The 22,245-nt window shown below is 40.4% G+C and overlaps 3 protein-coding genes across 5 annotated transcripts; 1 reads left to right on the forward strand and 2 right to left on the reverse strand.

Annotated features, from left to right (window-relative positions):
* Positions 1-72: 72 nt before the first annotated feature.
* On the reverse strand, positions 73-7,584 carry LOC106650396 (perilipin-4). Its single transcript, XM_014368409.1, has 7 exons — positions 7,509-7,584; positions 2,257-2,304; positions 2,130-2,183; positions 1,978-2,049; positions 1,849-1,890; positions 1,750-1,779; positions 73-1,680 (listed from the first exon to the last, which is right to left on the reverse strand). The coding sequence occupies exon 7, from the start codon at positions 1,492-1,494 to the stop codon at positions 73-75; it is 1,422 nt and encodes a 473-aa protein (XP_014223895.1). The 5' UTR covers positions 1,495-1,680; positions 1,750-1,779; positions 1,849-1,890; positions 1,978-2,049; positions 2,130-2,183; positions 2,257-2,304; positions 7,509-7,584.
* On the forward strand, positions 4,034-5,912 carry LOC106650116. Its single transcript, XM_014367941.2, has 4 exons — positions 4,034-4,988; positions 5,071-5,292; positions 5,355-5,561; positions 5,626-5,912. The coding sequence occupies exons 1-4, from the start codon at positions 4,826-4,828 to the stop codon at positions 5,781-5,783; spliced, it is 750 nt and encodes a 249-aa protein (XP_014223427.1). The 5' UTR covers positions 4,034-4,825; the 3' UTR covers positions 5,784-5,912.
* Positions 6,820-21,983, reverse strand: LOC106650109 (insulin-like growth factor-binding protein complex acid labile subunit). Of its 3 annotated transcripts, none has more exons than XM_023460286.1 (9): positions 21,900-21,983; positions 16,184-16,562; positions 14,562-14,730; positions 14,326-14,459; positions 13,776-14,037; positions 12,681-12,962; positions 11,972-12,250; positions 11,688-11,889; positions 6,820-8,076 (listed from the first exon to the last, which is right to left on the reverse strand). In XM_023460286.1, exons 2-9 carry the CDS (start codon positions 16,525-16,527, stop codon positions 7,847-7,849), a joined length of 1,902 nt encoding a protein of 633 aa, XP_023316054.1. In that variant the 5' UTR covers positions 16,528-16,562; positions 21,900-21,983; the 3' UTR covers positions 6,820-7,846. The 3 variants fall into 3 exon arrangements, with proteins under 3 accessions (XP_023316054.1, XP_014223414.1, XP_014223406.1); XM_014367928.2 differs by lacking the exon at positions 21,900-21,983 and adding an exon at positions 17,084-18,007 and having other exon boundaries at positions 11,972-12,217; XM_014367920.2 differs by lacking the exon at positions 21,900-21,983 and adding an exon at positions 17,084-18,007.
* Between the last annotated feature and the right edge of the window lie 262 nt (positions 21,984-22,245).

A 22,245-nucleotide genomic window follows, 5' to 3' on the forward strand; every position in this document is an offset into this window, starting at 1 on the left:
TAATTAGTATATAATATTAATGATCTATTATAGTACAATATTATGGACAAGGTAAAAAACTATTTTGCAGAATTAGTTAGTCAATGTTCTCGCATCGAGTTTTCCAATACCACCCTTAATTGCTTCTATCTCTTCATCGGTCAATAACTCCTTGTTCACAGGTAGTTCGGGCTGTTGTTCAACTTTAGCCGGAGGACCATGAGGTCGCTCGTGGTGCTGTCCGTGATGCTGGCCGTGGTGTTCTTCGTGCTCTACCTCCTTCACGGAGGCTCCACCGAAGATTCCACCTAACAAATTACCGAAGCCTTTCACAGCACCAGAGACTCCAGAGGCTACTCCGCCAGCAATATTTGCTGCACCATTGATGGCTCCACCTACGACAGTTTTGGCCCCGGTAACTGCACTTCCTGCGATCTTTGCGGCTCCACCAACGGCCCCTCCGACAACAGTTTTAACTCCACCGGCTACTCCGCCGGCGACTTTAGCGGCACCACCAACGGCGCCTTCCACAACAGTTTTGGCTCCAGCAGCAGCTTGCCCGGCGATCTTGGAAGCACCTTCAACTGCTCCACTCACGGCATTCGTTGCTCCAGTGATTGCTTTGCCAGCGAGATTGGCAGCCCCGCTAACTGCTCCTCCCACAACAGCTTTGGCTCCGGAGACTGCCCCACCGGCGATCTTAGCGGCACCGCCGACTGCTCCTTCGACGGCGCCTTGGACTCCGACGGCCACGTTACCGGCGACATCGAGTGCTCCTCCTACTACGGTCTTGACGCCGTGGGCAGTTCCGTGCGCGACGTTCTGGACCCCGCCGATGGTTCCAGTGACTACATTGGCGGCGCCGCCCGCTGCTCCGTTCACGACACCTTCGGCAACTCCGACGACTCCGTGGGCGGCCCCCTCGACGCCTTTAGCGGCCGAGTGGATAACGCCGTGGAGACCCTCGGCCAAGCCGCTCACTACGCCTTGAACGGTGCCAGCTGCTATCTCGGTGGCATCCTGAGCTCCATTGCCGGCGCTGTGAACGACTCCGTGAGCCTTGTCCGCGCCACTGGCGACGATCTCCTTGATTTTCGCCAAGAAGCTCGAGGAACCTTCGGTCGTCGAGACACTGCCGTCGAGCTTAATGCCGAGCTCGCGCGATTTGCTCAAGATCGCTTGGGAGAGTTGCTTCAGCACCTCGAAGTGCTGGCTGCCTTTTTGCGCGACGCTCTCGAGCTTCACCAATGCCGTTTTTACGAAAGTCGAGATGGTCTCGGACACGATGATGATGTCGACATCGAGCATGAGCATCGACTCGTCTATGAGATTCTGCTTGGCATCCTGCCAATGCTGAACCTCCGCGCGCCAGATGTCTCGCAGAGTTGCGTTTTTCGGGTCAAACTCGTGGGGTGGCTTGATCACGAGCTCGCCGCCGATTGTGTTCAATCTGATCCATCGTTGCAACAAAAGCTGCTTTTGGTTTTCCACTCTTTGATGGACCTTCAGTTTCATATTCTGCCAACCCAGGCGTAGGCTTTCCAGCGTTTTGCCGTGGACTTCTTTGAAATCGGCTGGGCTGTTCTCAATTATTTTAGCCAATTGACTGACCAACAGATGCTCTGAGTCTAGAATCACTTGAAACCTATCTTGGAAAGCTTTGAGCCATACGTTGAATCGAGTGTTGAAACTTGAAAGTTCCTGCATGACCAAACACAAGATAAGAAATTATCGTAACTCATATAGTATAGAGTTCAAAACAATACTTACATTTTCTACGTCTTTGCTTTCTGCTTTAATCTATAAAATTAATAATACGCGTGATTAATGAAAAAAATAACGTACGATTTTGCATAGCTATTTTGTTACCTTTGCTACTTCACGAGCTTCTGCTTCGGCTTGTGCTTGAAGCTGCAAAAAACAATTTCTATAAGTACTAATGTACTTTTCAAATTACTATAAATTAAATATATTTTTCTTTTATGAATTTAAATTCACCTGTTGGACACGTGCAGCTTCCGCTTCAGCTTCTAATCTCGCTTGATCGTTAAAATTTGCTTGATCAACGTTCTAAATAAAAAAATTGGTTATTTTTAATTTTTGATGTCATGTATAATCGTTTAATTTATTTCTGTAAGTTTTGTCTTTACTTGGCTGAAAGGTCGTCGATCATGCTGATGAATTGGAATAAAACCTTGAGGAGTCTAAATATCATTCAAATTTTAATAAAATTGCAACAAAAGCTGCTATATTAACAAATATAATTATCTATTTTACCTGTATTAATACAATCCCTTCATTGTTACTTCCGCTTACAACGCTTATCTGTAAAATATTATAAAAAATGAAGTGACAAAATGTATTTCGGTTAGTATTGAATCCTACACTTGAGAAAATTAACATTCATAGCGTCAAGATAAAAATCACAAAATATTCCTCACCGAAAAATAAATTAGACCAAGGATAAAAATTATGAACGAATTTTTCATGATCATCGTTGCAATGCGATGAGATGATCCGTTCGCGTAAAAAAGTATAAAACTAAAATTTGGATTTCCAAGTGGCTTATGAGTATCGTATCACTTTTATAAATACAAGAACTGCATAAGGCCTACATCTGAATCAACACTCATTAAATTTGAAGCTAAATAACTGTTTTGAAATGACAAATACTCGCAATCTCGTAAATTCGATCGTTATTTCCCCAATTTTCCTTCGTTTTAATACTAAATCTGTTGCAATTTCTCATATAAGCAATTAACACGAGCTTTATAGATTTCAATTTCAATTTTGGATTTACAAGTTGATGATTCATTTATTATTTTTAAACGCTCATGTAAATGATGCAGTTATAAAACAAAATTGGGTTTTACTGATTATTGATTGAAATGCTATTAAAAAATTTGTAAAAATAATAAACACATTCTTCGATGAAAAGGAAAAGTAAACATATTCATTAAATACAGCCACTTTGCTGTGCAATTACTTTATCTAATTAATATACTCAGCTATTCATTATCTTCATTCAAAGCATGGTCACTGATCAAAATGAATAGATGTTAAATAAATGAAATGTACTTGCTATTTTAAAATTTTAAAAATATACAATAAATTGCTTGAGTCACTATCATCTCTTAAAAAATCATTAAGATCTACCACGATTGTCTTGGGAAACTTTGCATTCCAATCTTCTCTCTAAGTATAAGCATGCATTTAATTAATGACGTTACATCGTTAGTGTACTCAAAAAACCAAAATCTTGAAAATATTTTATTATTTATAAAACACGGAAAAAGTTACATCATAGTTATGATATCAAAAATGAGAAATGCAACCAGCATTACCAGATTTTTTTTATTGGTATCAATTTATTTGATATATTACATTTCGTAACTTAAGGTATGTTTCGTAATATTGAAACATGCATATTTTGTTACGAGAAATTGATTCAATAATGCAATTTTTAATGATGTGCACACATTCTTAAGTTAAGCTCACATTCAACCTCGAATTCAATTGTTCAAATATTTATTGATCATATGTTAATTTGGCGTTGATTCGAACTCAGACGACCGCAAAAGAAATCTGATTCCAATGACGAAAAAAGACTTGTACTTATAGCTTTGTTTTTTTCCGATTTGCAAGCTCATTCGAAATCATTTTATGTGTGGCTCCATCATCATTAAACTTTTTAAAAATTGTTCATACGATTTTTTCATCTATAAGTCAGTTTGATTACATTTTTTGATATCAAATTTAAAAAAAAAATACGTCATGCGATATAAATCTTTTAAAAAAACATACGACTTTCATTATTTTCATGTTACTTAAAATATTAATAGACTTTTGAAAAAATAGAAATAAGTTGTAATAAATCGAATGATTTACTATCGTATTTTTTCCGCTTGTCTTATATTTATTGTACGGAAGTCAAAATAAAAATAAATAAATCATAACTTTTCAAACACCGTTATTGTGAATACCTAATATAAACAAAATGAACGAAAGTTTAACCGGGGAAAAAAAATTTAAATCACCAAATAATTTCTATTGACGTAATGTTATGCGATCTGAAGACAACATTTTTATTTTTGCAGGCATTCGTGGCTTTCAAATTTAGGTATGCTTATTTATATTATTTATATTATTATGTAAATTCAGCTTCTTTTATAAATATTCTTACTTTTAGAAAAGTCAGTATAATCTAAATAAATTAGTACCAAAAAATTGTCGGTTCTTTAAATAATTTATTTTCAAATTTCTAGGCATATACCCCAATAAATCTATTTCAAAAACTCTTAGTAATAGTGCGTTAAACTTACAATAAAGTTAAAGAAACTTACTTATTATAATCAATTTATTTAAAAAATCTAGTAATAATTACTTATAACGAATGACGAAATGAAGATTATTGTATGCAGCATATTATTATAAATTTACTTGTGACTTGAACGTACAATCGAATTATTTACTCAATTCATACAATTTGTTATTGGTTATAACTTACATGATGACAATCCGCGTGCCATTTTTTCTGCATATTTCTCGTAAATGATATAATTTTTAAGCTTAATAAAATATAAAATCAGAGGTCAGGCTAATTTACAATTTCAAAGTTCCCCGCACTTATTTTGCACGTCATTACTGTCGAGAAACTGGCGCGAAAACATGCAACAGCTGCCGCGGACGCCTAAAGTTACTGGACCCGACTCGGCATAATTCAGAGTTCAAACGTTAAAACGTCAGTTACACTAGAGTCCGTTTGTGTACATTGATGTATACAAAATAAACAACTGCATAAGAAGTAAAAAACAAAGTGTTTGTAAATAAATTTTTGTCTTTAATCATGACTATGACAGAGCATGATGAACTGTTGTCAGTGGATCTTGAAAGTATACTTCTCAATTCAGACCAAATGAATGCTTACATAAAAAAATTGAAAGATAATTGTGCTGAATTCCAAAAAAAATTAGAGCAAGGAGTTCTTGATACCATATCTAAGAGTTCAGGTACAACGACAAACATTTCTTAATATGTTCTTAATTTAATGTAATTAAATTTTAATTGATTTTCCACTTTTTTATTAAATAGAACATGCCAAACAATATGAACACAGCTCTAATGCTTTATCACGTTTAACACATCAAATGGATGAATTAAAAACTCAGTATGAACGAATAAAAACAGAACAAAAAATAAATGAAAAGAAAACATCCAACATTATCAAAGAAGTTGAAAAAGCAAAAGCGAGTATTGAAAGCCTGAATGAAAAACACACAAATGTGATTTCTAGAATAGTTGATTTAGAAGAAGGTAATGCATATGATTCTACTTTTTTTAACATCAAAAATATCATTTATAATTTTTATTTGTAGAAGATCAAAAGTCAAAAGATAAATTAAAAAAACAATGGGGTGCATTGAAGAAATCATACAAGTGGTACAAAGATATTTTGGATGTACATATTGATTCAAAAATGATTGACAGTGTAGAGCATGTTACCGTAACATTTTTTTGGTCTGAGAATCCAACAAATCATAATTACTTTGTTGAATTGATTAATCGAGATAACTGTTGGAAAGGTAGATATTTCAATAACAAAATAAAAATAAGATGGACACTAATGTAGAATTTTTTAATTTTTAGTAAATAAAATACAGCCAGAATTGACAGTTGAACAAAAGCACCAATTGGAACATGTTATAAAATTTTCAAAGCAGTCCGAAGTATGTAATGTAACTTTGTTACTTTATGAATTGAGAAAATTCTTTATTAAAATTTATTTAGACAGTAATGTTAGTTGATAACAATATCTTTATTGATAAATTTCATCATTTTTTTTAATAACTCACTACATTAAATCGTAACGTATTTTATGTGTATTATTTCTAGAATGTAAACATTTTAATAAAATATTATTTGTGCATCAAAAATTTTAGAGTTTTCAAATGATCTTTCAAAATTTCATCATCGCTCTATCAATGTCAAGTATACATTATGCATCAACAATTTTCTATAACACTTTATATTTTTGGATTTCAGAATTATTTTTGATATTAATTTACTAAAAATACAACTTCATCTTTTAAAATATTCACATCTATAGATAGTTTATTTTTTGTTCTCTTAAGGAATAAAACTTCATATTCACTTCAGAATACTTTTAGAACTTAAATAAATCTACAAAATAATTTTTGATCTGCAACTTGCACAATATACTTATAATGCATGTTATGAACATTCAATTGAAATATACTTAGTAAGCATCAGTCAGTACAGAAACGTGTCAGAACTTGTCATTTGCATGGAATCAATAAATTGGTCAATTATCTGGTTATCTGATGATATAGGTATAGTAGAAGGCCCCTTGTCACAATTATTGATTGACCTAAGACTGAGTATTGTTGAATTATTGGTTAATAATGGTCAAATTCTACTGATCAACCAATGAAGACTTATTGATTGTAGAGTTCAATCATTACTTGAAGTATTAAATTGACCATTTGTGCAATCTTTTTTTTTCAACATATATTGATGCATGTATAATGGGATCAATTTATGTGGCATATACACCTTGTCAAGTATAGTAACATTTTTTTTCTTTCATTTTCAATAGAAATTTTAAAATGGTGAAAATGAATATCATTAGTAAATTTCTACATTTTTAATTAACATGTTTCACAAAACATCACTTGTATGAAAATAAATTCCTTTATTTTCAATTATTAAGTTTGGTCTTCAAACAATAATTTAATTAATTATAATAAAGATAAATTTCATCATGAATAAATTTTGAATGAATGAAAGTATGCTATGTGCTACAATAAAAGTAATGAATAGTCGTTTATAAATAATTATGCATTTCTTGATTTAGAAGTAGTTGCAATAAAAGTAAATGATATTTCATGTCAAGCTTAGCACAATTATAATAATATGTATTTATAAAAATTATGTACATATGTTTTTTATACATAAAAGTCTTGTCACTAGATTTTGCCTATAAAGTATGGTGACAAACACGAAGTCAATCACACGAAAAAAGACAGTCTATTTTGGCCATCTTTGTATTAAAATATATATGTTCTATTTGATTATTATTAAAATATATTATATAGCTTTGCAGAGGAATCAATATTTTGTGTAATCTAAGGTATGGGAATACGCATAATTTAATTTAACGATTAAAGTTGAAAATATTATCCATGCGCTCTTCACGTGAGACAATTTCAAGCACACAACTTTTCATTCTTCTAATCATTCGAACTACATTACGAGAACTACTAAAATTACTTTATGTACTTTAACGATAGAAAATGATATCTTGAAATAATAATATACAAAGTAATATACATAAATAGTTCTTTAAACAAATTAGGAAATACTGTAAAATTTTGTCGTTATCCATGACAACATACATACTAAACTATAATCTATGCGTATCAAATGTCTGCAAAGAATCAATAATTATTCATTTGAATTTTCGTTTTTCCTTTTCATACAAAATATATAAATGCGAATGATTTCTTTACCAATTTGTGCCCTACTGAAGTAGTTTGAAACAATAGAAAGTGCACACATATTCTTGACAAGTCATTATTATTGAAAATTCAAAAATCATGCCCTGTGTCGTTTCGAATGGACCCAAAATCTGCACTTTTATACATAAGTATTATTATGAAGCGGATGTTTCGTATGGCTGTTGTTGCATTTTATCATAATCCTATATGCAATGCCTGAACAACCATGAGAAAGTACAACAATCTTCTATTCTTTGGATAAAATCACTCACAAAAGATCGCATTCACTCGTCGAATTTATGCTGCTTTCTTCATTGAGCTTTTTGCGTCGTGAGAGCTTATGGATCGAATCATTCGAGGGTCGCGGCGAAAGAGACGTTGCCGCCCGAGGCGGCTGCAGCGGCGGCCAATAAGAGAGTCGGCGGCAAAGGCGGCACAATCGTCGTTTCCGTTGTCGTGGTCGGTGCCGTGGGTGTAGACGGCGTCGGGCAATCGTTTGCCACGCCGTAGACCTTCGCGTGGTAAACCTCCAGAGCGACCGTGAGATCGGCCAGGCCAGCGTCACACAAGACTGGATTATCTGCAAAATTGTTGTGCATAAAATTTCAGCGCCGATTTTACGTAATAAATAGGGCAGAACATTTAAAAAAGTCATCTCGCTCGTGCATCGTGACGTGCAAAACGATCAGTGCGGAATTACCTTCAATTTGATTTTAAAATATGCCATTTGAAACAATGATTCTTTGAACAACGTATTGTGCTCATTTAAAAAGACGAAGCCAGAGGAGGCGTAGCTTTTATCAAATCATAGAGCTTTAATAAGAAGCTTTTATTGGCCACTTAAGCCATTACAACTGCATTCAGTTTCACTACATTGTTCAGGCGACAATGTCGAAAAAGTTGAACAATGAATATTTTGCATAATTATAACAATATCCCTTTTGAAAATTTATAATTCAAACAGAAAATAAAGAAAAAAAATAGAAGGAAAGTATAGATCGTGTCTATGTGAAATTAATGTATTGCAAAGTATATCTTTCCACTGGCTCAGCAAAATTTTGAGACGCAGCACAAGATCATCTAATGGGGTGAGGGCAAAAAAGTGTCAACGCGCTTCTTTGTATAAATGAAAGAAACTTAGAAGTCATGCGAGGGTTATCATATCGGGGAAGTAAAGTTTACTTCTCTCATTTGAAATTTTACTACATATATACGCGGGTTTTTGAGAGAGAGAGAAAGAAAAAAAAACGAGCGATGGTAGAACGTAAACTGTGCGTGCACGCGATAAGCATCAATGACGAATAATGACACTTGTGCGAGTGATACAACACGTGTTTCGAGATCCGATTTTTTTTTCTTGACAAGCTGAGATGATTGATTATCGCGCTGGATAAAGCGAAATCTAATAGGATACGCCGCTGTGACGCGCTTGTCAAATCGGCGATTTCACAAGTCCTCTGTGATATACTATACGTACATGCGCGTATCAACTTTGCGTATGCCAAAGCACATCGTGGGGGGACAAAAAAAAGTGATCGAGTTTTGACTCCGAGCCGCTGGAGATGGTTAAAAAATTAACGAGATTGGATAAATGCTCAATGATCGCGAATTGCTCGTATAGTTGTGAAATTAAAACTAGATAAATTACTGGTTGTTTCCAGTAACGCTAATACATGTTACGAAGATTTGTTAATAAATATGATTAATCGCGCTGATTTTTATTTATCCGGATTCACATCCTCGTAAGCAAAGTGTGTTATAGCGAGTTACAAAAGTAACGAGCGCTTGATACGATGAAATAAAAAATTCATTTTCGACAGAATTATAATAATACGTACATGGGAAATTAATTTGATTTGATTATATTTTGACAGGAAATATTATCGCATCGGTCACGTTAGACATCAGCGACAAGATTTTTTTCTCAAAATTTCATGAGAGGAAAAAAAGCATCGTAAGACGAATTGCGAAGCACGAAAATGGCCTTTATGTGTTTCGTAATCCAAAAGGGTCGATAAGTCGTACACATTCGAGAGCGAATCAATAATATTTAATGGGAACAAAAGCAACAGACGAATACGAGCGTTGATGAACGAGATGACAGAAAGGAGGAGAGAAAGAGAGACAGCAAATAAAAACGGCAGAGATTACAAAAAAAAAAAAAAGAAGAGAAGAAAAAAGCTGTCCGATACGTCACAGGCCGGCTTATATTGTACGTACAATATGCGCAAATGATCGAGAAACTAATAAACAACAAACAGAGGACTCGAGTTAAGAGCTGTCTTGGCCGGTTGCTCGTATACGTCGGCCGGCGCTCGAGTTTTGCGGGCGCCGTAATTGCAGACACGAGAGAGCAATATGCAAAAGACCAGTCGGCGCGGCAAATCGACGGGCGCCTCTGGATACATTATACGTGACGCGGGGGTTATCGTCTCTGCGTGGCTCGAGCGCAAGTAAGCAAGCCAATGTGCAAGTGTGCATGTAGCCGTCGCAGCAGCTCGTAATGCCGTGTGCGCTTATCGAGTCTACATGTAGCTGCTGACGATACATCGTATGAAGCGCGCGTGCATATAGGCCGGCTGAATTGGTATCGGCGTTTGGGTCGTTTTTAGCCTGTGCTCTCGTTCGCTGGACTCGGAAAACAAACAGTCCGTGAGATTTGACATTGCAACAAAAGGTGCGAATGCCGACCTATGCACTGCACCTTATCAAAATAGAGAGAGAAAGAGAGAGACCGAGGATACGCTTGTTATGACGCATGTGCAGTAAATCACGGAAATTATCCGTATTTATTTTCTGTAGGCAGAGGCCGTGTCGCGTCGCAGTGCAGCAGCAGCAGCAGCAGTAAAATTGATGATTGATTTTGCATTGGCGCGAGCGCGCGATTGCGTGACACTTTTCCGGCCGGACGAATCGACGTCGGCGCGACGATGAGCAATTTCGATTGCGACCGATTGATTTCATGCGGCGTGATCGGCCCGTGGCTTGCTATGGAATTCGCGAGAGCAGCTGATGCTGCTGCTGCTGCTGCTGCTGCAACGGATTCTATTATGATGAAGATGAAATAAAAACACACTCGCAACTTCTCGTCTTTTTTTTCGCTAGCAGCACTCGATAAAAAAATTCGGCAAAAAAATAAGGAAAAACGAAAAGACTAGCGAGCGAAAGAAATAAATCATGATTAAGGCGTACGTGAGTCATGAGGATTAAATGACCAATAAATATACTTGTATCGCGTAAATTAAAAAAAAAAAAAAGATAAAAAAATGGAACGAAAGGCAAATTGAAGAAAACTAAGAAAAAGGAGAGAAAGAGTATAGGCCGCTGCTGGCCGGCGCCACGTATTGCAATCAGTTCTCTGTTTTAATATTTTTTGTCCAGCTCGACGCGTTTGCAGATCAGCACGTGACACGCTGCTTGTCGCGGAATTATACATAATATAGCCCCGAGTGAAAGATTTGCACTGGACATATACACACGCGCGCACACACACACACACATGACGTTATAAGCACGGCTCGGCGGCAGGGCCGAGAGTCGTTATAATTAATTTCGACTGCTCTCAAGTGCCCGTACGGAGACGACTTGTCGCCGGACTCGCGCGCCTATATAATATGCGCCTCGAGCCATGTGTGATCCACTGCATCTTTTTAATAGTTCATTCAACTGAACGTGTAGGACTATTGAAAAAATAAGTTTGAGAGTGCATGGCTCGATGATAAGACTGGAAATATCGCTGACGCTTTATTTTTTCAAACTCAGTTTTTTGGGGGCTTTGACCATATATGAGAAAGCAAATTAATTGACGTTTACATAAACCGTCTTCGAACGTTAGGCTATTTGATAGTGGCAAGGAAAAGATAAAATATTTTGTTTTTTTTTTACCATGGACCGTATAATTCGTAACCATCTATCAATTTCCGGAGTTTCTCGTTATTTTTTTTTCTGCTTGAAAGCAAAAAAGTCAAAATAGATAGTCAAATTTTGGCATTAATAAATATTAAATGGCTTTAAATTACTAAGATCTCTGCGCGATCGTATTTCGTAAAAAGTTATCTTTAATTCCTTAAGAGCTACAGATTCGAGATGTTATCATCATACGTCACGATTGTTTTTCTTTTGCGCACAGGCCTGTTTCGCGCGTCACAAATACACATGGACGTCGTATACGATAGAAGAGATTATATTTACCTTGTAGATAGATGCGCAGAACGTCGGGCACTCCGTGGACCGTGCAGCGAGTGTTGGCCACAAGTTCAGGTTTAAGGACGCTTATTTGATTGGCACTGACGTCTACCCAGCAGAGTCCGGGAAAGCCGCGGAAATCACGCTCGGACAGTGTGATCAAACGATTGTGCGCCACGTTGAGCTCCTCGAGCGATTGCAGCCACGACTGAGACATTTTTATTTTTTCCTCGTTAGACGCACGATTACGACAAGAAAATGAGTGTACGTAGACACGGATGCATCGTTACCTCGGAAGTGTCCTCGAGAGTGGTGAGCTCGTTGTAGGACAGATCGAGCTTGCGCAAGCCGTCGAGGCCCTTGAGATCTCTCAGGCCGACGGTCGGGCCCAGGGCGTTGTGGCTGAGATTGAGCCTCTGCAGCTGCCTCATGCCGAGGAAGAGCGAGCCCTCGAGGCTGCGCAGCTCGTTGTGTTGCAGATGCATGTCCTGGATGCCGGCCCCGGCCATCTCGTCGCCGTCGACCTCCACGAGATTCTGCAATACCACCAGGGGCGAAAGGATCGTTCGCTTGAAAAATGAAATTTTCCCAACATTTTCGCTTGCTTTTTGTAGCCAAGGTATTTTAATCATGGTGGAGTTTGATAGCGCGTGAGTCACGGCGTCGGTGTTTTCCGAAAATTCTCCTTTAATGGCAATTCGTGCGGATATATCGTGGGGGGAGATGGGTCATCGGCGCGTGCAAACGCGCGCATTGCTTTGGCAGGCACGCGGGCAGCTTTGACGAAGAACCGAGACGCTTGGCAAGTGTTCAAAACAACGCAAAGATTATTCCCGCGCGAAACGTACCCGCGTATGATATGCCTGTTATTTATACGCGGACCGACACGGCCGCCCACGCTGCCGATCGTTGCGTTGTCTATTTAGGACTTTATATCGAGTCGGGTGCGCGACGAATGTGTTTGTGTCTGTTATGTGGGTGGCTGTGGATGAAACTCACCTCGGTGGGCGCGCGACCGCGCGTCAGTCGCTGGATCTTGTTGTTGGACAGGTCGAGCATCTTGAGCTCCCTCAGGCCGCGTATCGACGTGAACGAGAACTCGCGCAGATTGTTGTGAGTCAGATTGAGGCACTTGAGCGACTTGAGGGGGTAAAGGGCGCTGTTGCTCGTCGTCGTCTCCTCGGGGGTGACGCTGGTCACGCCCCCCAGCGAAGTCAGGGCGTTGTGGCCGAGCTGCAGGTCCTCGAGCATCTCGGCCTCGATGAAGTCGTCCTCGTGCAGCTGCAAGCCGACAGACGGATCGATGTTGTTATATACGGCACACGCCTTTTTACCTTGAACTCGCGGCGTGGCGTGATAGGCGCGAGCCACGCTCCACGATCCACGCCGACGACGAAGACGCGTGCGATTTTCGTCATGAGAGCATTTTTCGGTGTTTGCTCATCGGCACTATAATTAAAAAAAAAAAAAAAAACACAGCACGCGAAGAGCCGCGGGAAGAAATGCAATGATCGGGCCTTTTATTTTTACATCGATCTATAAACGATGATAATTTAATCACGCTCTAGAAATATCGCGACACGCGTGTACGCGCCCGAGCCTCAAATCGTGATCGTGTCACGCGCAAAGAAAGCGTTCAATAAAGCGCATTTCTGGCACGCGTGAGCAAGCGGCGCGCAACGTGCCTCTTCGGAGATCTCCTCTCTATCTCTCTCCCTTTGATTAATTCAATTCTCGACGATTATTAATGTAGTCGTCGTCGAGAGAGCTTGCGGTGCCCCGTGCCGTTTGCGCGCGATACACGTAATTGCCGATGCGTGTCTCGATTCGCTTCAAACGCACATTTATATATATTTTTATATGTATATATTTACACACGTTGAAAACGTAAATATATACGCTCAGCTTCGAGCGTCGGCGACCGTAACGAAGGAAGTTCCAACTTGATCCAATGAAGTTGCTAATAATGACGGAAATTCTCATTTTGGCAATTACGTTCTCGTTATGTACTGCGAACGCGCGAGCATCGCACTTTTTTAATCATCAACATCGATTTGTCTGCTTTCTGATAATTGTTCAATCGCCAACACTCACCACTTGTAAATTATTGTAGGACAATTCGAGAAACTTGAGTCTTCGGGCTTTCTGCAGGGTACCGTCCAAGCTCGTTATCTTGTTATGCTGTAGAAAGAGCGACTCTAGTCGATGCAAAAATCGAAATTCCGCCGGCAAATGAGTCAGCTTATTGTCGACGACGTAGAGCATTTTCAGATTGTGTCCAGATGCCGGCAGCTCGCCGTCAAGAGATGTCAATTCGTTCGCGTTAATTAATAGCCACTCCAGTTGATTGAGATCTCTGCATAGCAAGATGAAAAAAAAACCATCAAAAAATCGTTGCCCGAGGCTGCACACATTGGCGGCGCCATCTCATTAATTATGTAAATGCATACTCTTATACAGAAGAGTAAAAAAAAAAAAATTATTCAACTCGGCTTTTTCCGATTCGCGATATCGATTTACACGTTTTTCTCCATTAAGATGGCGGAACGAAGTCGTAAAGAAAAATTGCTTCAACTGTGTGGCGGTATACGCTGGAAGCGTACAGCAGTGCGCAGCCATGTTTCGAGCGATTATGCCAACTTACCTAAGAGTACGATTGAGGCTAACGAGATGATTCCTTCCCACATGAAGATGTTTGATGAGCGGAGGAAGCGAACCGGGCACCATTTCCGCAATTGAATTTCCCGCCATGAACAGATATTGCAGCGTCGGATTATACTTGAAAAGGAGCGAAACGCACGTTTACATTGGATTCGAGTCGATGGACCCATAAAAAACAAAGCAGTCGAATTTTACATACTGAATTTAAAAGAAAATTACCTTGAAATCGTCCGCTTCGATGCGGCTGATTCGATTTCGGCTGAGATCGAGGGTCCGTAGCAGCGACAGATGCGACAGTATCGGTCTGGGTATCGACGGCACCTCATTGTCGGCCAAGCTCAGGTACTGCGTTCGTCCCAGTCCGGCGAAGATTTCTCCGTTCAAGACGCTGAACAAGAAAAAAATTGAGTATTTTCCTCGATTATGAGCTCGAATTCATTCGTTATTGCGCACGTTTGTTATTCGCAATTTGCTGCAAATAAATCAAGCCAGCGAGAGACGATGCACAAGATAATCGAAAAGCGGCTTTTATCGCTCGACCAGATGCTCGAAAGCCAGAAAAAAAGACGCGTTCTGAAAAACTCGATTTTACACTCCGTGTCTGTATCGTGCATGTGTGTATGTGTATATTATTCGGATTCGCGAGAGAAATAAACAAGCTGTTTTCCCTGCTCGTCATTGCTCGAGGCCATATACGCTTCGCGAGCGTGGCTCGGCTGCTGCAGTCCCGTCCCTCCGAGCTATCGTCAGCACCGATCGTTTATATCATCGCGCCAACAACCGAGTCGACGAGCGATCGTCGGTGTTACGAACTTGAACATTTTCGCTCTCCTCGCGCTTCGCTGCGCAACGCGACGCGATGGAAAAATCGAAAAACTGCGTCTGTTTACCATTGATCGATGGAAACAGCCTTACCGCGAGCGTGCAGCTGCCATATCAATCGTCGAATTTTCCCACATTGCAAATTGTTCACGCCTGAGGCGAGATAATTCTTATTTTTTTCGCTTTTTAAGCGTCTCCTCGAAATGTAGAACAACATTTCCAAGTCGAGATAAAGCTTTCGCGTATACCCGGAAAATGACCATAAAGCCACGTATCGAGCATTTGCAGAAAAATGTTCATTGAGAGAAATCCTATGGTAAAAATTAACATGTTCCTAATTGGAAAAAAACAAGAAATCCCCGTTTGGACCAACGTTTGATTTTGCGCCACTTGAACCAGCAAACATTTCAATTTTTACTCTAGAATCTCTTTCGGTGCACATCTCATGTCAAAACTTCATTCATAATCGTTATCTTCGGTTGAAATTTGCAAGTGCGTACAAACAAAAAAAAAGACAATCTTTGTACGCTCGTAATACGCGAGAGAAGTAAGTTGAAAATATGTAAATCGGCTTATCGGTTTCTCTCTCGCTCGATAAAGCGCCTGGATTTTAACTTTGACCTGCTCTTCGCATTGACGGCGACGACTATTATAATGATGTATGGTCTCGGTCACGAGACCGTTACAACAATATGTGCATTATACTGTAATGAAATATCTGCCAATAAAGCACAATCAACCCCTCGAGCTGCGAGTTGCAAATTTCTACAATGGATTGTAGCGTGTGTATATACATTATATTATATAGGAGATCTCGATGGCGCCTACACGGCGACTCGCAAGACTCGAGCAAACAATAAACAATGCCTTCGACTTAGTGATTAATCGTTATCGTTGGAATTTTTGCAATACATCGTATACGGAACATAAAGCTCGGCTATCTATTATGAAGTACAGGCATAGAAGAGGCCTAGGTTTTATGAGATTTTGCAATTGTCATTTGTTTGCGAGGAACTTACCCCAATTTATCGTAATTGAGCTCGAGCCTGGTTATGGACATCTTCAAGTCCTTGAATCCGTGCCTGGATATGTCCTTGAGGTAGGAGTGCGAGACCCTGAGCGTGATGGATTGCTCCGGGGTGAATCGACCCCTGAGCGCCTCGGCCACCTGATTGAACGACTCCATCTTCTCGCACTCGACCTCGATGCGCTCGCCGTGGAGAGGCGAGCCGAGCGGCGGATTGGAGATCGGCGCGGAAAAGTCCTCCTGGCGACAGGTGCAGGGGCTGATCTCGCGGCGCACGGCGCAGTGCAAGCTCGTGCTCGCCGCGAAGCTCAGCAGCGTGTACAGCAGCCCGGACATGATGGCTCCGCCTTTGTTATCCTCTTTTTTAACAACTGAAATCAGAGCAGCGCACGAAAAACGTGTGAATTATACGACGACGAGGACGACTCGTGCGATCGACACCATGGAAGAAGCGCGAGTCTTTTGGGATTGCGCTGCTCTGCGAGCTTTGAGCATTAGTGTAATCACAACTCCAGCAGCAGCAGCAGCGCACACGTCATATTTTTATGCGACTCATTTATGATTGATAAGGTTTCACTGCTGTACAGATCTCGCATGTATGCTGCGCGCGAGCAAGCTCCGCAGTATTTGTTTATTTTTTGTGAATTGCGCGCATTATCGGAATCTCTTGCGGCTACGGCGAGCCGATTATGCTCTCTCGCAGACGTAAAAAAAGCGTATAGCGAATTTTTTCCCTCGGAGCTGCTCTCGTCGACGAGTGGAAAAGCACATTACACAAAATGTGCGCAACGATATATGGAGAAGAAGAGCGCGACGCCGAAGAGCGAGGAAATATAATTATTATAATGTATAATCGAGAGGAGAGGAAGAGGAGCGACAAAAATTGACTGACCTCGGTAAACGTCTCGGTCGTATCTCTGCCTCGAGGTGTCCAACGAGGTGGAATCGTAACTGTTAACACTGCTCGTTGCTATGCTCTCACTGACACTTATATTTTGCAGAACAACAAAACAAAACAACAGCGACAACAGCTGAGAGCACAAAATCCTCTTGAGTCGACGAAACCCCATCAATCACATGACCGAGCTTTAGCCGAAAGTCCAGTAGAGAGGCAAGTATCTACTCTCGATGTCTCGTATTTGGTATATAATAAAAAAAAATGTCGTTGAATCGTTATTGGCACTCGATCGATCCTCGGCGAGTCGCACGCGACTGAGGCGTGCAATTGTCGCTTCAGTTATTTTCTGGCTAGCCCGAGCTTCCGAAGCACTGCTATAATAAACGAAAGCTATGAACGAGGATGGTGTCCCAGAATGGGAAGAGACGACGACGAGGTAGCGTCGGCGGTGCAGGTCGTGCTCGGTCTCACGGCAAAATATCGGTCCACGGCTCGTAGTATTCCGCAGCGGCTGGCCTCCTCCTCTTCTACGCGCAGCATGTGAGTGTGATGTACAATTTTATAAGTTGTACACGCGAGTTATATAGCGCAAAGCGGGGATGTAGAATTCGCGCGCCTGCTTCGTATAGGCGCGCTCCTCGCGGTGTATATAACTACGCGCACAGACGCGCAAAAGCGGGGAGAGCTGCAAGAGAAGAATCGTCCACTCGTGCGCATAAGTGTGTAATATGCCCGCTCGTATCTCGAGTTTAAATATGTGTGTGTGCGTGTGTGTGCCCGAGCTCGCGTATTTTCTCGTAGTCGTCGCCTTTTCGCTCGTATAGTATGTCTTATGCTCCGATATATGTATATATTTACAACGATATATAGGTATATAGCTTTACACTCTCTTGGCGCCTCCAATGCCACAACAACATTGAGCGTCGGTCCGGCACATGGGACTTACTTATAGTCGACGACCAAGTCAATGCTTAATAACGTTACGGCGCCTCACTTGATAGTGTCCCCCCACTTTTTGTTTTTGTTTTTTTTTACACTCAACTCTCGTGTGCTATTGCCTTTTTTTTCTCGTGCGTTCGACTTGCTTCATCGATGTGTCGTGCTTTTTCTCCCTATTTGTCCCACAAGAGTCGAAGGGCGATCGACGGGCTCGTTGAGCACCGTCCCGATTTTTTTTTTCGTCCTCGATCGCGGCTGCAAGCGGGAAAAAGTCGCGCCAAGATCCCAATTGCTACCCCACGCCAATGGCTCGCTCATTTTTCCCCGTTATCTAATCGAATAGAGAGAAATTCACGTAGTAGGTACCGATAAACGTGGCGGGAAAGTTCACTGCCTCGCAGAGTCATTTTTACAAAATTAGTATGATTTAATCTTATCGGCGTTATGCAAAGAATAAAATGCAAATTCGTTATTTATACTGCAACTATATAAATAAAAACTGAGGGCTACGTAGTAGTCAGTGTTTTTTTTTTTTTTTTCATTGGTGTAGAAAAAGTTACGATGACATCTGATTTTGGTTTTTTTTCATATACCCTATAATTATCCATGAAAATGTTTGATGTGGGGTATAAGGAAATTAATCCACCAAAAAATTCCAAGTTATTTTTTCACGTTTTCAAGAATGTTTGTTTTATTTTAAATGAAAAATTTCGTCTTTCGAAATTGAAGCTTAATCGGATCTCGGATATCGAATCAACTATTTATTGCTATTTTAATTTGCATGCTTTTTGCATTAATAAAATTAAAATCACACTTGATGATTAAACTACTAATTCATTCGGCTTGCAGACTATTTTTTCATCTCAAGCATATTTTCAATTGATAGATCAGATCTCAGTCACCAAGTAGATTTTTTATTACGCGTGTAATTTACATGATTTTTGCATCAATAATATTAAGATCTCACTCGATGATTAAACTTCAATAATTCATTCGTTTCGAAGCATTTTTTTGACTAATTTATTAAATTTGTCATAATTAAGGTGTTTGCATAATTTTTGTCGTTTTTGGAAAGCTCCATGAAACAATTGATTTTAATAAACATAATTAAAAAGGTCATTTTTTCGCCCATCCAAATAATTACCCCAAATATCAATGCACTTATCACACACATGAGTATTTAAAAAAAAACTTATAAATTATACTATAGCGTAATTGGAAAAGCTCAATAATACTTGAAAAAAGCTCGAGTACTCAAAAAAACATGGAGGTGCTTGAATTTTTCCGGCTCGTACGAGCGAAACTGGAAAAATCGGGTACTCGCTCACCCCTAATATAACAGCGAGTCAAAAGAACATAATATAGGAGACTTACGACGTTGCACAGCTTATCATAGATCTGCGCGCGCCCGCTTATTTATCCGCTAACCGGACTTTGTGGCGACGCTGTTTACGCGCCACGGAGTTCGATACTTGGCTCGATTTTTTTTCACTCTCTTTTTTCTCTGTACTCTTTACCCGCGAACTCGTTGTTCTTTCTCGTTGAATCGTTGTCAATAAATTGCAGGCGCGATAGCGTCGTATTATTGGCGCTTGCTAGGCGAGCTTTTGTTGTTTTGCTTGCGGCAAGTTTATACAAAGCACGCGTCAACGTGTCGCGTCGTGAAAGCTCGAGGAAAAAATCATAAGTTATCGATTGTCATTGTTGCAGGCGGTTCTACGCAGTTATTCGCTGGACGGGAAGGTAGAACACGATGCCCTTCCGCAAAAAAATAATCGCCTCGCACAATTGAAAAGAGAGCTCGCGGCGAACGCGCCGCACAGGTAAATTGGGAAAAATCGAGCGTCTGTGTCACCCTTGCATCAGAGTGGACCTAACGTAGTCGCATGTCTCGGTACGGCTCGGCACGACGACGTTGGCGCAATGCGTACACAAGTAGCATAGGCCGTATAACGAATGCACGAGAATGTAGCCTGGCGCCAACGAGCCGTGTGTGTACTGCGTACGCGACGATGCAAAAAGGAGGCCAAAAGCTCGCTGTGTTCGTGCTGCAGAGGACAAACAGATGGAGAAACGCAGAGACGAAGAAAAGAAAAACAGCACGCGCGACGACAAGACGACGGTGGCGGCAGCTCGCCGATAAGTGCATGACATGTGCAGCCACGTACTATATAGGTAGTATCGTTGCGATGGAAAGTGCGCGCGCCATGTACGAGCCTTTTAGCTTTCCATTTCCTATGCGAAGCGAGTCGCAATTTCTCCGCGCGCGCGTGCGACTGTCGCCGATTCGCTTTTCTGCCTACGCAGCCGCTACATCGCGCGCCGAGTACCTATACCAGTGCGGATTATAATCCGCGAATCAGCCGATTTTTCGCCTCGACGAGTCGTGCGTGAAAAAGGACACGTCGACGCTCTCTGCGCACCTCGTTCTGGCGTTGTAACTCGCTCGCTCGACCCACGATCCGCACGGCCGTCGTGCCGTATGCATAAAAAAGCGAGTTGCCGACGCGCCGGGCACGTTCACACCTCACGCCTACGACGCGTGTCGTGCGGCTGCCGATCCGTCGTCGCCTGCAGCCATGAGTCGCGTTCGCTTTTTTTCTCTCGCTCTTTCCTCTCCGCCACCGGATATTTTATCGAAGAGCAATGATTTACGCTCGAAAATATTTTCGAGCCGTATTGTTGGTGACGTTTTTACCGGAGCCCCCCGAGACAAGCTCTGCAGTGTGGTCGTTCGGCGGCCACTACTGAGCCAGATATTCGAAAAATGCCCAATGTAATTTTGTGTATACACCAATTTATAAATATAAATACAACAAATCCTATTCCACAAGTTATTAATAAAACTACGCGGCTGTATCTAATGGCTACCGATACTGTTTGGCGCCGATCGCAGCGTAAATAAATGTAAAAGAGACAATAGCCCGTGATCCATTTAAACTTTTGCTCCGGGTGTGGGTAGCGAAATTCATACTCGGTGTTACATAATTTCACTCCAATGAAATTTTCTACTTCTGATAATTAGGCCTTTTTTGCAAGTCACCGTATTTATTAAAAATTCAAATTGTTTTTACTATTACATTAAATTTATCTGCTCACCATGCAAATTTCACAAATTCCAATTTGTATACGGCGCTACGTAGCCCATTTGTCAAATAGCTCGTGACTATTCTCATGTTTACAAAGCTACGCACAAAGCTAAAAATGCAGTGCCAGGTTTTTATTTATTTATTTATTTATTTATGAAATACCTCCTTGTCTCGGCCCAATCGTGTTTCAAGTATATTATTTTTTTTTCAAAGTTTTGCCTTGAAAATAAAATAATCGGTTATCACTGATACTGCCACTCATTATAACGCAGCAGCTTCGATCGAAGGATTATTGTGTCCGCAAATGATGTTGGCCTTGGTGATAAAATCAGGTACTGCATGAGCCTTTGTACTTAGCACTGTAAAAGGTATCTTCCTTTTAGGTTTTTAATGTAGGCTAATTTAGGACAGCTAATATGAGGCAGAAAGAATTTTTCAAAACTAAATAATAATCCAGTTTAAGGTGCGTGTATGGAAGGCAAATTGTTTTGAAGGAAACGGAGTTTTTTCAATTTTTTACGTCGAAATCAAGCAGAATATTATACCTGATTTTTCCCTAAATAGCAAGACTACTTTCAGTGAGATCATATCTTTGTTATATTTTCGCAAAAGTCAAAAGTTTATTCACCAACAAATTATCGATGAACATATCGTTTATGAATTACCGACTCGTAAGGCGTTGAATTAAATATTCTACAGTGTCAACAGTAGGAAAAGTAGCTTCCCTCTGAGTCGCAAATGACAACGCAAATGTAACCGATTGTTAATCTGAATGATCTTACCTTCGAGTAATTTTCAACAAAGCATGAAGATTCAAGTCGATGGGTCCATTGCTATGTGTAAAATGACATAGACCATTTAGGAACGTAGACCATTTGTCAATTTAATCATCGCTATATTTAATGGGTTTTCGGAATCGAAGAGTTGATCTGCGGTCAAACTGCGTTTAGTATTACAATCGGTGAAAAATCACGCCGCATCGATTGCGCGCCAGCAGCGAACAAAACAATATTGTTGTAGCACCTATATATTATGATGCCTTGAGAGTCGTCGTGACCTATCGAGCGGCAGTTTCTGCGCGCGGATTAATGTTCAATTTCTGAGTTCTGACGCATTTCCACGGAGCTG

Source organism: Trichogramma pretiosum, unplaced genomic scaffold (assembly GCF_000599845.2).
Source record: "Trichogramma pretiosum strain Unisexual culture from Peru unplaced genomic scaffold, Tpre_2.0 scaffold45, whole genome shotgun sequence".
NCBI lineage: Eukaryota > Metazoa > Arthropoda > Insecta > Hymenoptera > Trichogrammatidae > Trichogramma > Trichogramma pretiosum.

What these genes read in the sequence shown, in the direction of transcription:
- LOC106650396 (XM_014368409.1), bottom strand. Translation starts at nt 1,494, where the DNA reads ATGAAACTGAAGGTCCATCAAAGAGTGGAAAACCAAAAGCAGCTTTTG.
- LOC106650116 (XM_014367941.2), top strand. Translation starts at nt 4,826, where the DNA reads ATGACTATGACAGAGCATGATGAACTGTTGTCAGTGGATCTTGAAAGT. An exon ending in TACCATATCTAAGAGTTCAG is followed by an intron (nt 4,989 to 5,070) that starts GTACAACGACAA and finishes TTTATTAAATAG; the next exon opens with AACATGCCAAACAATATGAA. An exon ending in TCGAGATAACTGTTGGAAAG is followed by an intron (nt 5,562 to 5,625) that starts GTAGATATTTCA and finishes TTTAATTTTTAG; the next exon opens with TAAATAAAATACAGCCAGAA.
- LOC106650109 (XM_014367920.2), bottom strand. Translation starts at nt 17,261, where the DNA reads ATGGGGTTTCGTCGACTCAAGAGGATTTTGTGCTCTCAGCTGTTGTCG. An exon ending in AGCCTCAATCGTACTCTTAG is followed by an intron (nt 14,038 to 14,325) that starts GTAAGTTGGCAT and finishes CTTGCTATGCAG; the next exon opens with AGATCTCAATCAACTGGAGT. An exon ending in GCGGTCGCGCGCCCACCGAG is followed by an intron (nt 12,251 to 12,680) that starts GTGAGTTTCATC and finishes TCATTTTTCAAG; the next exon opens with CGAACGATCCTTTCGCCCCT.